Consider the following 15639-nt stretch of genomic DNA (forward strand, 5'->3'; position numbering starts at 1 on the left):
CTGAATTACAGGCATGAGCCACAGTGCCAGACCCGAAAGTATTTTTTGTTTTTTTCAATATGGAATGCTTCACGAATTTGCATGTCATCCTTGCACAGGGGCCATGCAAATCTTCTCTATCATTCCAACTGTAATATATGTGCTGCCAAAGCGAGCACCCAAAAGTATTTTTAAATTATTTATTTTTACTTCCACAATTATATGCGTATATCTTATATCCTTTTGTGGTTGTGACAAGTATTTGTCTCTCTTTTTATAAATTAAAACAATATTTTTAGGCCGGGCGCGGTGGCTCAAGCCTGTAATCCCAGCACTTTGGGAAGCCGAGACGGGCGGATCACGAGGTCAGGAGATCGAGACCATCCTGGCTAACATGGTGAAACCCCGTCTCTACTAAAAATACAAAAAACTAGCCGGGCGAGGTGGCGGGCGCCTGTAGTCCCAGCTACTTGGGAGGCTGAGGCAGGAGAATGGCGTGAACCCGGGAGGCGGAGCTTGCAGTGAGCCGAGATTGCGCCACTGCACTCCAGCCTGGGCCACAGAGCGAGACTCCGCCTCAAAAAAAAAAAAAAAATTTTTTTAGAAACAGGGTCTCACTCTGTGGCCCAGGCTTAGCATCACTGTGCAATCATCTCTGGATCCTTCAACTCTGGCTTCAAGCCATCCTCCCTTCTCAGCCTCCCCAGTAGCTGGGACTACAGGTGCAAGCCATCATGCCCAGCTTGTAACGATCATTTCTATTCATTAGGACAGTAAGGAAACAGGGAGATCCAAGTGAAAGGATATCTAAATGGAATAAGTGGACTCCTTTATTCATTCTTCAATCTCAACTGCCAATAATACAAATATCTGGTTGATATCCAGCTAGTAAATTTTCATCTTCCCTGATGTCAATTAGCTGTTACAAATTAATAGAAAGGTGGTATCTTTTATATTTTTAACAAATTAATCCCACAGAAATAATCCTTGTTGGAATATTTCTACAGGTTAGAATATTTCCAACTAGTATGTGTATAAAACTTAGTGTTTTTATAAGTATCACTTAGTTTTTGGGCAATCATAGAATGGTGAAAACGCTCCTAAATATTAGTTTTCAAAATATTCTCTTCATAAAATGAGTTTCTTTAGAAAAACAGTTACCTTCTCATAGTTAAAATGATATCTTTATCTTAAAACGGCAGATTAGTGAGAGGTCAAGGAAAGGGCTCTATCATTTTTCTCTTGTGCTTGTTTTGTTATCTTTAATTTATGGATTACTTGCAAGAATCATTTGACAATCCTTTTTTTTTTTGAGATGGAGTTTCACTCTTGTTGCCCAGGCTGGAGGGCAATGGTGCAATCTCGGCTCACTGCAACCTCTGCCTCCCCAGTTCAAGCGATTCTCCTGCCTCAGCCTCCCAAGTAGCTGGGATTACAGGCGTGCACCACCATGCCTGGCTAATGTTTTGGTATTTTTAGTAGACACGGGGTTTCACCATGTTGGCCAGGCTGGTCTCGAACTCCTGACCTCAGGTGATCCGCCTGCTTCTGCCTCCTAAAGTGCTGGGATTACAGGCGTGAGCCACCACGCCTGGCCAACAATCCTTAAATCTACCTACTCACACACAGATAAACTGCAATAAAACAAATCACTGTCAAGTTAAATTGAGTTATTCTCACTTTTCCTTCATGGTGTCTGGCGTGGGGGCTAATTTTGGATCAGACTGTGACCATCAATCATTCTGATTGGTCAGTGCCTTACCGCAGGTTTTGTGAGTTTTTTGTTTGTTTTACTATCACCCCTGCTAAATGACAGGAATGCTATGTAACTGTATACTGGGTAGAACAAATTAGGACTCTCACATGAAGTCGTATTTTAAATATTGGCAAAACCTTTTTTTTCTTTTTTTTTTTTGAGACGGAGTCTCGCTCTGTCGCCCAGGCTGGAGTACAGTGGCATGATCTCGGCTCACTACAAGCTCCGCCTCTTGGGTTCACGCCATTCTCCTGCCTCAGCGTCCCGAGTAGCTGGGACTGCAGGCACCCGCCACAACGCTCGCATAATTTTTTGTATTTTTAGTAGAGATGGGGTTTCACCGGGACGGTCTCGATCTCCAGACCTCGTGATCCGCCCGCCTTGGCCTCCCAAAGTGCTGGGATTACAGGCATGAGCCACTGCACCCAGCCTCACAAAAGCTAATTTTTTTAAGATAAAAAATTAACATACATAGAAATTTTCTTCCTCACCCTTCAACGGAGGCCTGTGCACACCGTCACACATTCTATCTTGGAAGCTACTGGCGTGACAATTCCAGGATGATCGAGAAAGGCAGATTTTTGTTAATTACAGAGAACCATCTTTCAAGAAGTGGAGATTTACAAAAGGATCAGCACCCCTAAGTAAAGGATTCCCCAAATAATGTAAAAAAAGCAGAAGCCAGATGAATGACTGGATGATGGCTCACCTGAGATGCAGAAGCAGGAGCAAATGGATTGGATTCAGCTACTTCCAAGATCCGTTCCTTTTTTATTATTACTATTTTTTTGAGACAGAGTCTCGCACTGTGACCCAGGCTGGAGTGCAGTGGCACGATCTCAGCTCACTACAAGCTCCGCCTCCCAGGTTCACACCATTCTCCTGCCTCAGCCTCCTGAGTAGCTAGGCCTACAGGCGCCCGCCACTATGCCCAGTTAATTTTTTTTTTTTTTTTTTTTTGTATTTTTAGTAGAGACGGGGCTTCACCGTGTTAGCCAGGATAGTCTCAATCTCCTGACCTCGTGATCTGCCCGCCTCAGCCTCCCAAAGTGCTGGGATTACAGGCATGAGCCACCACACCCGGCCATAGATCTTTTCCTTTTCTAAGAGCTCTTTAGTATATGTTGAAGACTAGTAATGACAGGTGGCACCCGTTTCTATGCATAAGGAAACCAGCAGGTAACAGAGAGCTAGACTAGTAGTCAAAAGACCTGCCATCAACCTCAGTGACCTTGGGTAAGTCATTTCATCTTCCTGGCTGTGTCTGTTTCATCTGTAAAACACGGGACCAGAATTTAAGAACTTTTAAGGCCCCATACAGCTCTAATATTCTGGGGTTATATGACTCTTCTTCATCAAATATTATGTTGGGTTTTAAAACATACTCTTTTAAAAAATTCTTTTTGTTTAGTTTTTTTTGAAATAGAAAGTGTATTTTAAATGCCTTTTTGGTATATATTATAGTGATAAAAGATTTTGTTACTTCTTATTAACGTAATGTGTTTTGTAACTATTACATTAACTTTGAAATTCTGGAGTTACATGAGCAATTATTCAAAATATTTCTCTATTCAGTTTTTTAAGATTTTATTCGGATTTTTGCATCTATACTCATAAAAAAATCACCTATATTATCTTACATCCTCTTGTATCATCTTTCTTACGTCATTTTATTTTTAAAATGAAAATCCTGTTTACTTCATTAAATGAATTAGTGTCTTATGATCATTTTCTATATTTTGGGAGTATACGTTCTTTTTTTTTTTCTTGAGATGCAGTCTTGCTCTGCCTCCCAGGCTGGAGTGCAGTGGCTCGATCTCGGCTCACTGCAACCTCTGCCTCCTGGGTTCAAGCAATTTTCCTGTCTCAGCCTCCTGAGTAGCTGGGATTACAGGCGCGTGCCACCATGCCTGGCTAATTTTTGTATTTTTTAAGTAGAGATGGGGTTTCACCACGTTGGCCAGGCTGGTCTCGAACTCCTGACCTTGTGATCCGCCTGCCTTGTCCTCCCAAAGTGGTGGGATTACAGGCATAAGCCACTGCGCCCAGCCAGGAGCATATATTCTTTGACAGTTCGGAAAAGTCTCATGAAAGCCTTCACAAGCAAATGCCATTTTAATTGGTTATTCTTAGTTTGTGGATTATTTCTCATAACCAATCCGGAATATTCTCCATTAGGTTTCAGTTTTGTAATTTTTTATCTTTATAAGGAGCTGGGCATATATTAATCAAATTTTTAGCAGCAAATTGATAACTTTGTTCAAATCTAATTGATTTTATATATTGCCTATTCAATTACGAATTTACTAATTTGTACTTTTCTGGCTGAGCTGACACTTTACCAATTTAATCTATAAGAACTACTTAATACTTTTTATTTTTTCTAATTATTGTTTCTAATTTGTTTAGTTTTATTATTTTCATTTTGATTTCTTTCTAAATTCTAACTATATATCCCTTTAAAAAAACAAAAATATTTCCACCCTCTCCCTAATACAGAGATTTAAAGCATGATAATTTTCTTATAGTATTGCTTTGGTATTATCACATAAATTTTCTTGCATGGCATTTGAACATTTGTTATTTTAAAAATATTATCTTCCAGCACATCCTCTACAACTTAAACGTTACTTAGCGAAGTATTTTTTCCATGTTTTTGATCACCATTTAATTCTATGTATGTTGTTTATTTCTATAAAAAAAACCCATCAAATAATGTATACATTTCCACCTGTTCTCACATTTCTGGCTACTTTTCTTTCATGTATTTTGTTACAATGTTCTCTAGTGACTAAATTCAGTACAAATACATTTTCATTATTTAATATAAATTTTATCTTATATTTACTATTAAAATTTTGATTGTGAAACATATATTTTATCACATACAATGTAAGCAATCGTTGCTTCTTTAATATTTGTTCCAGCATGAAGAAAACTTAGACCATCCCTTCATTTTAATTTTTTTCCAACTTAAGTATTTCTCTGCTTCTTGTAATGACTGCACTTAGCTTCGTTTTCTAAATTAGTGGTCTTCCTTTTCAAAGGTAAATTGAGTCCATCTGTATTTAATAATACTGCAATTAATACATATTTACAGAATTAGTACATAAATTAATGCCTTTTCAGATCCTTCACATCTAGCTTTTTTACCTTAAGTTAATATCCATATGTATGAGAAATAAACATAATCTGATATGCTTAGTTAACTTGATGACTGGACAACAACAATATGAACTATATTGGATTCACTGTTACTTCCTCTTTGTTCCAGCAGTGAAAACAATATTTTCTTATGTCAGATTTCTCTCAATATCTTAGTAAATGAAGACCTGAACTAGAACAATATAGAGTCCCATTTTAAATTCAAACAAAGATATTCAGGTTTGACCACAAACTCATGGTAATGTCATTTAAAAAGATGGATCCAATGAACACAGACAAACATCAAAGTTTTCACCATGGCACAACCCTCTGCGGCAATCACTCATAATAATTCAACTGCCTTCATATTTGGCAGTAACGTCATGCAAGTGAGTTTGCTGATGATTAGCAAAATCACAAAATCAAAGTCAAGGTCACTTAATCAAGAATTACAGCAACAAAGAAATTCTAGGAATGCAGGTCAAGGCAAGAGGCTGCAGCTGGCCTGATAATGATACCACTTGCCTAATGTTCATTTAGGAATTTGCTATCACAAATAAAACACGTATCTCCTCTGAGTTACTAGAACAGAAAAGGAAACAATCAGGTATTACTTCTCACCATTATACGACCATGAAATTAAAATATTTCCTTAATAATGATTAAGAGAAAAAATCATTTTTATGTGTTCATAACAGAAGCTCTATTTCTGAATTTAAAACACTACTCAGTATTTGCTTAAGTACTGCAATTCAGACAATATAGCTTTTGACATATTAAAAGTTCTATGGGAAAAACTAAAACCTCTTTTAATTTTGCTTTAATATCAAACTAAACACAGCAGCTGAAAGAATTCAATAAGAGCATGGGTTAGTCCGATTCAAGAAGTGCCTCCAAAATTCAACCACCTCGCTTCTTCTTAGGAGAAACTGTACATCAACACAGAACTTTTCTAACTTAACTTTTGGAGAAGAAAATAGAAAACCAAACCCAGAGGACGGTTGTATAAAGTATTTACTCCTCAGCATTAGGCAAAGGAGTGCTACAGCACTCTCACATGTCATTCTATTTCAACAGATGATTCAACTGGTCCTGTAGATCTGATGACTGTTCCACACTAGAATTAGAATAGAGACAGGGTTTATCTGCAATGAGCAATAATAAAGACATCTTTGTACAACTATTTACAAATTTTTTTTTCATTACAGACAGGGTCTCACAATGCTGCACAGGGCAATCTCAAACTCTGGGCTCAAGCAATCCTCCAGCCTCAGCCTTCCAAAGTCCTGGAATTACAGGCATGAGCCAGCCACTACACCTGTCCTGTATAAGCTGTCTGTAGTTTAATGCATAAATACTGTTGCATGTAAATCAAAATTGATATCAGTCCAGTTGGGTCCCAGAAGTGTTTAAACTCTGATGAAAGGTTTGCAAAGCCAATTAGTAATGTAAACAATATTGCAAGGGACAAATTTAATCCATTTTAGAAAACAAGGCTATTTAATGGTTTTTCCACATTTACTCTGTTTAATGAATATTAGCAACGTAAAAATTTTCTACTTCTTAAGGTTGGTCTCTATACCCTGTAACTTTTAGAAAGCTTTACTATTACTAGCAGTGAGTTGAGTTACTGCACACCTTTGAAATATGCTGTATTCTTTAAATCCCAAGTGAGTATCCCATAGCATATTTCAATTTGAGGGCATATGACAACCAGTGTTTTGTATTGATCCTGGACCCAGCAGTATAATTCCCCAGCCTGCTTCAGTTGGTTCCCTGCTCCTCTACCTTTGGGGTTACTTACTTCTTCTGAATAGCTTCTTGCCTAAATCAGAAAAGGAAAGAGGAAAATACACATAAGTGAACTAGTAGAAATTTCATTTATGACCAGATACATGCATATAGGCAGAAGAAATTTCCGCTTATGTCACATTCTGTATTTCTGTCCATCCTATCCTAAGATTGTGCTATTGAACAGGGATTCCTATCTGAGTGCAGAGCTGCTGAAAAGATGGATTCTAAACCTAAACAGATAGTAACACTCTCCCAGAGTGAGAAATGTGGTCCAACAAACTACATGCATGGCTTAAAATTAGTCTGTGTATATGGAATCAAATGGTCACATACCTAATATGTAGATACCCAAAGAATGACTATGACAAATGTTAGCTATTTAAATATCAAAGAGTGAAATTTCTAACCATATATATATTTTTTGAGACAGTCTCACTCTGTCACCAGGATGGAGTGCAGTAGTGCCTGATCTCAGCTCACTGCCACCTCCATCTCCCAGGCTCAAGCAGTTCTCCTGCCTCCACCTCCCGAGTAGCTGGGATTACAGGTGTGTGCCACCATGCCCAGCTAATTTTTGTATTTTTAGTAGAGACGGGGTTTTACCGTGTTAGCCAGGCTAGTCTCGAACTCCTGACCTCAGGTGATCCGCCCGCCTCAGCCTCCCAAAGTGCTGGAATTACAGGCATGAGCCACTGTGCCCAGCCTCTTTTTCTTTTTCTGGAGACAGAGTTTCACTTTTATCGCCCTGGGTAGAGTGCAGAGGTGCGATCTCCGCTCACTGCAACCTCCACCTCCCAGGTTCAAGCAATTCTCATGCCTCAGCCTCCTGAGTAGCTGGGAATACAGGCGCCCACCACCACACTCAGCTACTTTTTTGTATCTTTAGTAGAGAGGGGTTTCACCGTGTTGGCCAGGCTGGTCTTGAACTCCTGATCTCAGGTGATCTGCCCTCCTCGGCCTCCCAAAGTGCTGGGATTACAGGTGTGAGCCACCGCACCCAGCCCCTAACCATATATTTCTAACAGGTACATAAGTATAATATCAAGTACTTAAAATATATAATAACATGAAATAAGATGAAGAGCAAATTATAATGGAGAAAGGGGGGGCATCTTATATTTCAAAATTCCCTACATGATTTATATGTAGCAGATGCCACAGATACCTACGTACCATGTAGGATATAGGTGTGTTAAACTTGATTCCCTAGTAGAGGACCCAACTTCCCAGGAGAAACCTTGGGCACAGTCAGTCATCAAATAAGGATGAACTGCCTCATAGGTGCCAAGTACAGTGCTAGCATGGTCCTGGCACGGGCCCTGCCTTCACAGGGTTTACAGTCTCTCTCTGAAGAGGCCTCAATTTAACATGGGGAGGTTCATAAAAGGTGGACTCTGCTTCTGATTCGCATCCCTTACCCCCACTTCTTCTGTAGTCTCAGGCATCTCTGCCATCGAGAAAAGTCATCCTTGGCCACCCCGACCTTTACTCCCACTCTGGCCTCCATAGGAAAGCACTGAAGCACAAAGGCCATGAAAGCAGACTAAGGATAACGATTCTGCAGCAAATAGTTGCTGGAGGGGGCATACTCACTGGTATTGAAGATGTGTTGTTATTATTGCCATCTTCCTTAAACTCTGCATAAAAAAGAGAGAGATAAATAGAACATTCCACTTTCCTGTGGCCACACAAACTATATACATAAACCCAAATCATAAGAAGAAAAGTTGTTTCTTACATCTTCTGAGTGCAAGATGGCATCTTCCTGTAGTACCATGTTTCGAGCTGCCTGACCTAGCAGCTGGAACACAAAAATAAAATGGTAATAATCAAAATCCCCAAACTTCCTGTAATCTTCTGTCTGCAGCTGTTCCACCACTACCCTCTCTCCTCTCCCGCTCCTCCACCCTATACAACCACAAACACTCAAAATGTAATGGAGGATCATTTTCTATTTGTTCGTGTTGAAAATTTATTTCATTGGCACTATGGCAGTTCTGGCATGGACCTGACATCTGTTTCAAAGGCCACCGCCTGAGAAATCAAGTGCTTCCTAACTGCTGAGCTGTTGGCACAGTGTATTCATTAAATGCTAAGAGAAGTCTGCAAAAAAACTTTGGCACCACAAGTTCAGTGAGAGATGACTCTTGATTCTTTAAAGGCAGATTTGAGATTTGGGGTGGTTTGAGAGTAGTAAAGGCACAAGAGTTAGAATGGGCTGAAAAGAACGGAAGAACATAGCTATTTAGAATTGAAATAAGAGAAGGCTGGGCGCAGTGGCTCATGCCCGTAATCCCAGCACTTCGGGAGGCCGAGGTGGGTGGATCACTTGAGGTCAGGAGTTTAAGACCAGCCTGGCCAACATGGTGAAACCCCATCTCTACCAAAAAATACAAGTTAGCTGTGCATGGTGGCCTGCGCTTGTAATCCCAGCTACTCGGGAGGCTGAGGTGGGAGAATTGCTTGAATCCAGGAGGCGAAGGTTGCAGTGAGCCAGGATCCCACCACTGTACTCCAGCCTGGGCAACAAAGCAAGACCCTGTCTCAAAAAAAAAAAAAAAAGAAAAGAAAGAAAGAAAATGGAATAAGAGAAACAGTGGGAGCTGTGGGGAAGCCATGAGGAGAAGCTCAGGGCTTAAAATAGGGAACAACTCCATAAAAGATGACCAGACAGGGCTGGGAAAAAGAAAAGAAAGGAGATGGCCAGGTGTGGTGGCTCACGCCTGTAATCCCAGCACATTCGGAGACCAAGGCAGGCGATCACCTGAGATCAGGAGTTCAAGACCAGCCTGGCCAACATGGCAAAACCCCTCTACTAAAATTACAAAAATTAGCCAGGCATGGTGGCACGTGCCTGTAATCCCAGCTTCTCAGGAGGCTGAGGCAGGAGAATCTCTTGAACTTGGGAGGCAGAGGTTGCAGTGAGCTGAGATTGCACCATTGTACTCCAGCCTGGCAACAGAGTGAGACTCTGTCACAAAAAAAAAAAAAAAGAAGAAAGAAAAGAAAAAGAAAAGAAAGGAGAAATGTGCAGGCAGAATTTAATGAGGTCACTGAGTTTAATGGGTCCTGAGACCAAAAGAGAAAAGCAGAGCTTGGATTCTACTGGGTGGCCTACAGTCAAGGAAGAGCTGACTGCATTACCACTGAGAGGCAAGTAGAGACCAACAGAGATTCCTGGCCTAATACTGCACCCTGCTCCTAAATCCAGCCAAGTAAAAGGAGCTACTGTTATATGTATCCTACTAGCCCTTCCCTGTTCTCCTGGGTCAGGGAGACTCTGGTGGAAAGGGTGGTGTGATTTCAAAGTAACTAGGATTGCCAGATTTCTTCCCCTACCCAGGGCAACTTTATTTATAAGTTTTAAAGTTAGTAACCCTTTCTGGACATCTAAAGTCAAAACAATAAAACAGGACTTTCCATCTTGGTCCCTTTCTTTCCCTGTTCTCTCCCCCACATGCATAATTTTTTTTTATTTTTTAATTTTCATTTTTTTGAGACAGGGTCTCACTCTGTCACCCAGTCTAGAGTGCGGTGATGTGATCTTGGCTTACTGCAACCTCTGCATCCCATATTCAAGAGATTCTCCTGCAGCAGCCTCCTGAGTAGCTGGGATTATAGGTATACGCCACCACGCTCAGCTAATTTTTATATTTTTAGTAGAGACAAGGTTTCACCGTGTTGGCCAGGCTGGTCTCAAACTCCCGTCCTCAGGTGATCCACCCGCCTAGGATTACAGGTATGAGCCCCTACACCCAGCCCCATGCATAACTACTTTTATTAGCTTTGTGGTTTTCTTTCCATTGTTCCTTTTTAAACAATAGACACATGTATTTATTTTCCTCCATACCACCTTCCTACTTAAAATGTAACATACTATGTGTACTTGTTTACACCTTGCACACACACACTCTCTCTCTCTCTCTAATATATATATATATTTTTTTTTTTTTTTTTTTTTTTGAGATATGGTCTCACTCTGTCACCCAGGCTGGAGTGCAGTGGCACCATCACTGTTCACTGAAGCCTCGACCTCCCAGGCTCAGGTGATCCTTCCACCTTAGCCTCCAGAGTAGCTGGGACTACAAGTGCACGCCACCATGCCCAGATAGCTTTTGGTATTTTTTTGTAGAGATGGGGTTTTGCCATGTTGCCCAAGCTGGTTTCAAACACCTGGGCTCAAGTGATTTGCCTGCCTCGGCCTCCCAAAGTGCTAGGATTACAAGCATGAGCCACTGCACTCAGCCTACACCTTGATATTTTCACTTTGCAATAGATCCCTGAGGGCTATCTGCAGCAACACATATTGACTCTCATATTCAATTGCTATCTCCTATTGAATCCATTGCTCTTTTACAACTGCAGAGTACCACACTCTATAGGTGACCATAAGGTTATTCAATCAGTTATCTGCTGAGGGATTTGGGGGCTGTTCCCAGTCTTTTGCCACAGTAAGTAGTGGTACTAAAAATTATCATATCTTGCATCTTATAGCTTTTACTGTTACAAATATCTCATATATTTGCATCTTTTTGCCAGCATATATTTGGGATAGACTCACAGGACTGTGATTGTGATGGTGGGGTTTTAATTTTGCTACATATTGCCAAATTCCTCTCCTTTAGGGCTGTACCACTTTGCATTCCTCCTGTGGCTACTTTTAAGGGAAAACTTCAAACTCCTACAGATGGGAGATGGTGACTTACAAACCGATGGCAGAAAAAAAAAGGGTTCTAACAGAATCCACTTCATTCACTTATTCTTTTAACAAACATTTGTTGAGTGTTTAACATATGCCCTTACTCTGGTTAAGAGTGATAACGGGGCTCACAATCTGGAGGGGATACAAAGGGAACATAGGCACTTAAATCACCTTACAGTAAATACAGATGGGGAAGCATTGGCTGCTCTGGGAGCATGTAGTGGGGCAGGAGGTCTAACCGATTACAGGGGTAGGTGTTCAGGAAAGGTTCCTAAAAGAAGTGACTTCTAATCTGAGACTTAAAAGTTAGGGTTTAGAATTAATCGTGTGTGTGTAATTCTAGAGAAAAATGGCATGATCCATTTTTCTGTTTTAGAAATGTGGCAAGCAGGTGGACTAGAGTGGGGAATGAAGCACAGAGATTGGTTAGGATGACACAGCAGTACTCTAAGCAAGCAATGAGGATGGCCTGAAACACAGAAGTAGCCAAGAAAAAAAGAAACAAAGGATTTGTGAGACATTCAGAAAACAGACTGGATGGGAGTTGTGGTTGCCTTGAAGGCAGGGGCTGTTGTAAAGTAAAGCCAAGGCCTTTCCTTGATATATTCATTGGCATTCTGCATCACTTTCCTACATAAACCGATCAGACACATAACATACCATATCTTAAGATTTCTAGTTTTGCTTTCTTTAAAATGGAAGAACATCTTGAATACACCTGAACAATCTTCACTACAGAATCTTTTTAGATTGCTACAAATTTTCTCCCAGGCTTTTACCATTAACTTGTTCATAATTAACTCAATAACAATTTGTCTTAGCTACTCATCTTCAACAAGTGTTTCTGATTTTCAACTTAGTTTTCATAGCAATAGCAACCCTCTTTTTTGGTACTCATATTTCATCATTCTTTGTATTATTTCACTAAATTATATAGTTGCAACTGTAAGCATAAGTGCCATACACACATTTAAAAATTTTTTTTCATTTTTTTTTTTTTCTTTTTTTACAGAGACAGGATATCACCATGTGGCCCAGGCTGGTCTCGAACTCCTGGGCTTAAGCAATCCTGCCTCGGCTTCCAAAGTGTTAGGATTACAGGCATGAGTCACTGCGCCAAGACCACACACACATTATGTTTAGAAAAAAACACAGTGGACCCTCACTAAGCACACAACTCAAATGGAGGAGCAGAAACACAGGCATGCCAAGAGACAAGCCTATGAGTCATAACCACTCAGTGTGCTGTGGGCAAATGTCCGTGTGTTTCTCCTCACAGGCTCTCTCCCCAGAGAGCCCTTCCCTGATCATCTGTTTAAGATTAACCCTTTCCACCGGGTGTGGTGGCTCATGTCTGTAATCTCAGCACGTTGGGGGGCCAGGGCGGGAAGGATCACTTGAGGTCAGGAGTGTGAGACCAGCCTGGCCAACATGGTGAAACCCCATCTCTACTAAAAACACAAAAATTAGCAGGGCATGGTGGCAGGCGCCTATAATCACAGCTACTCAGAAGGCTGAGGCAGGAGAATCACTTGTACCCAGGAGGTGGAGGTTGCAGTGAGCCGAGATCTCACCATTGCACTTTAGCCTGGGTGACAGAGCTAGCAAGACTCCTCCTTTGTCTCAAAACAAACAAACAAAAATTAACCCTTTCATCACTCTCTATTCCCAGATTAATTTTGCTTCACAGGATTTACCACCACCTGATTTTTTTCTGTTTCATTTGTTTATTGTCTGTCTCTTCACTAAAATGTAAACTTCCTAAGTAGAGGGATTTAGTTTATCCCTTGTACCTAGAGCAGTTCCTGGCACATAGCAGACACCCAATAAGTATTTGTTAAATGAATACTGTGGAATGAGGGTTTTACACATGAAATTCTCAGCTAATCAAACAAAATAGCTATGTGGAGACTGTTTAAGAAGCAATGCTGCCGGGCGCGGTGGCTCATGCCTGTAATCCCAGCACTTTGGAAGGCTGATGCGGGCAGATCACGAGGTCAAGAGTTCTAGACCAGCCTGGCCAACATGATGAAACCCCATCTCTACTAAGAATACAAAAATTAGCTGGGCGTGGTGGTGTGTGCCTGTAATCCCAACTACTCGGGAGGCTGAGGCAGGAGAATCGCTTGAACCCAGGAGGCAGAGGTTGCAGTGAGCCAAGATCACGCCACTACACTCCAGCCTGGCAACAGAGCTAGACTCCGTCTCAAAAAAAGAAAAGGAAAAGTATTGCCTTCAATTAGTCATTCTAAAGACTTCATGAATTAAACTCCATAAAAGACAAGTGTCCAGCACATATAAAATGCTAAATAAATGTATGTTTATGATGAATATGTTCAATATTTATAGGTGGTTAACGATAAACATCTCTAGTTGAAAATATATATAATATATATACATATATATGTATATTTTTTTGAGGCAGGGTCTTGTTTTCTGTCACCCAAGCTGGAGTGCAGTGGCACAATCTTGGCTCACTGCAACCTCCACCTCCCTGGTTCAATCTATTCTCCTGCCTCAGCCTCCTGAGTAGCTGCGATTATAGGCGCCCGCCACCACGCCTGGCTTTTTTCTTTTCTTTTCTTTTCTTTTTTTTTTGTATTTTTAGTAGAGACGGGGTTTCACGGTGTTAGCCAGGATGGTCTCCATCTCCTGACCTCGTGATCCGCCTGCCTCGGCCTCTCAAAGTGCTGGGATTACAGGCGTGAGCCACGGCGCCCTGCCTCTCTCTGGCTTTTGTTGTTGTTGTTTGTTTGTTTGTTTTAGACGGAGTTTCGCTCTTGTTGCCCAGGCTGGAGTGCAATGGCATGATCTCGGCTCACCGCAACCTCCGCCTCCCAGGTTCAAGCAATTCTCCTGGCTCAGCCTCCCCAGTAACTGGGATTACAGGTATGCGTCACCACGCTCGGAGAATTTTTTTTTTTTTTTTTTTAAACTAGAGATGAGGGTTTCTCCATGATTGTCAGGCTAGTCTCGAACTCACTACCCCAGGTGATCCGCCCGCCTCGGCCTCCCAAACAGCTCTGTTTTAAAGCACAGGTTCCCGGCCGGGCGCGGTGGCTCACGCCTGTAATCCCAGCTCTTTGGGAGGCCGAGGCGGGCGGAGCTCAGCTACTCGGGAGGCTGAGGCAGAATGGCGTGAACCGAGATCGCGCCACTGCACTCCAGCCTGGGCGACAGAGCGAGACTTCGTAACAACAACAAAACAACAACATACATACACACATACATAAATAAATAATAAAGCACAGGTTCCCAGGGCATCGTTTCTTCCTCCCACCCTCACGCACTATCCCTAACCAAAGAGACTACACACCCCAGAATGCAACACGCGCCTTCGCGAAGAAGACCTACTCATAGCGAGTACTTCACAGCATACCATTCCCAGGCTGCAACGCGACCTCCTTCCCACAGCAACGAAAGACTGCGACTCCCCGGACTATCAGGCCGGGACAGTCCACTCCCAGCTCACCTCGGAGCTCCGGGAGCCCTTCAGCACCTGCTTGGTGAGCGCGATTACGTCAGTACCACAGGTGGTCACCTTCTCCGTGAGAAGCCCCTTCACGGACTGACCGAATCGCGCTTGAGAATCTGGCGTTCCAGTCGCCATCCTTTCAACTAGCGATCGCCTCCGCACGGGCGATGGTGTGTCGCCGGGGCCAAAAGACATGCAAAGCGGAAGGAAAAGAGATGTCGCTCTTCCTCCATGGGAAAAGGAAGGGACGCATGCGCCTGATGGAAGTTGACCTTCACTCACTAAACTCATGGACTATTCATTGATATCCTGAGGAAAACTGGGTCCAGGCAAACATCTCTGGAGGGGATGGAGGACAGTTTCATTGAATCTATGGTTTGGAATCGGAAAGCCTGCGGCAGGGCATGGTGGCTCATGCCTATAATCCCAGCACTTTGGGAGGCCCAGACAGGAGGATCACCTGAGCCTTAGAGTTCCACACCACCCTGGGCAGCATAGCGAGACCCCATCTATTAAAAAAAAATTAATACAAATATATAAAAAGAATCGGAGGGCCCAGATTACAGTCCCAATGCTACCATTTGGCAGTGTGTGGCTGCAAATTACTCAGCCTCTGTGTCTTACATTCCTCATCTATTAAACAGAAGTAATAATGTTTCCAAGGAGTTATGAGACTATCATTCCATTCATATATATGTGTGTGTATATATATATATATATATATTTTTTTTTTTTTTTTTTTTTTTTCAGACAGAGTCTTGCTCTGTCACCTAGGCGTTTTTTTGATTA

General features: G+C 41.8%; 1 protein-coding gene and 1 non-coding gene across 2 annotated transcripts; both read right to left on the bottom strand.

The window, feature by feature from the left end:
• Nucleotides 1-53: 53 nt before the first annotated feature.
• LOC117069898 lies at nucleotides 54-158 on the bottom strand. Its single transcript, XR_004431710.1, has one exon. It is a non-coding gene; the product is annotated as a U6 spliceosomal RNA (small nuclear RNA).
• A 4397-nt stretch (nucleotides 159-4555) lies between these two features.
• Nucleotides 4556-15057, bottom strand: BORCS7 (BLOC-1 related complex subunit 7). Its single transcript, XM_033184169.1, has 5 exons — nucleotides 14848-15057; nucleotides 8412-8474; nucleotides 8267-8310; nucleotides 6684-6704; nucleotides 4556-5996 (listed from the first exon to the last, which is right to left on the bottom strand). The coding sequence occupies exons 1-5, from the start codon at nucleotides 15043-15045 to the stop codon at nucleotides 5945-5947; spliced, it is 378 nt and encodes a 125-aa protein (XP_033040060.1). The 5' UTR covers nucleotides 15046-15057; the 3' UTR covers nucleotides 4556-5944.
• Nucleotides 15058-15639: the final 582 nt, after the last annotated feature.

This window comes from Trachypithecus francoisi, unplaced genomic scaffold (assembly GCF_009764315.1).
Source record: "Trachypithecus francoisi isolate TF-2019V2 unplaced genomic scaffold, Tfra_2.0 Contig01579, whole genome shotgun sequence".
In the NCBI taxonomy this organism is placed as follows: Eukaryota; Metazoa; Chordata; class Mammalia; order Primates; family Cercopithecidae; genus Trachypithecus; species Trachypithecus francoisi.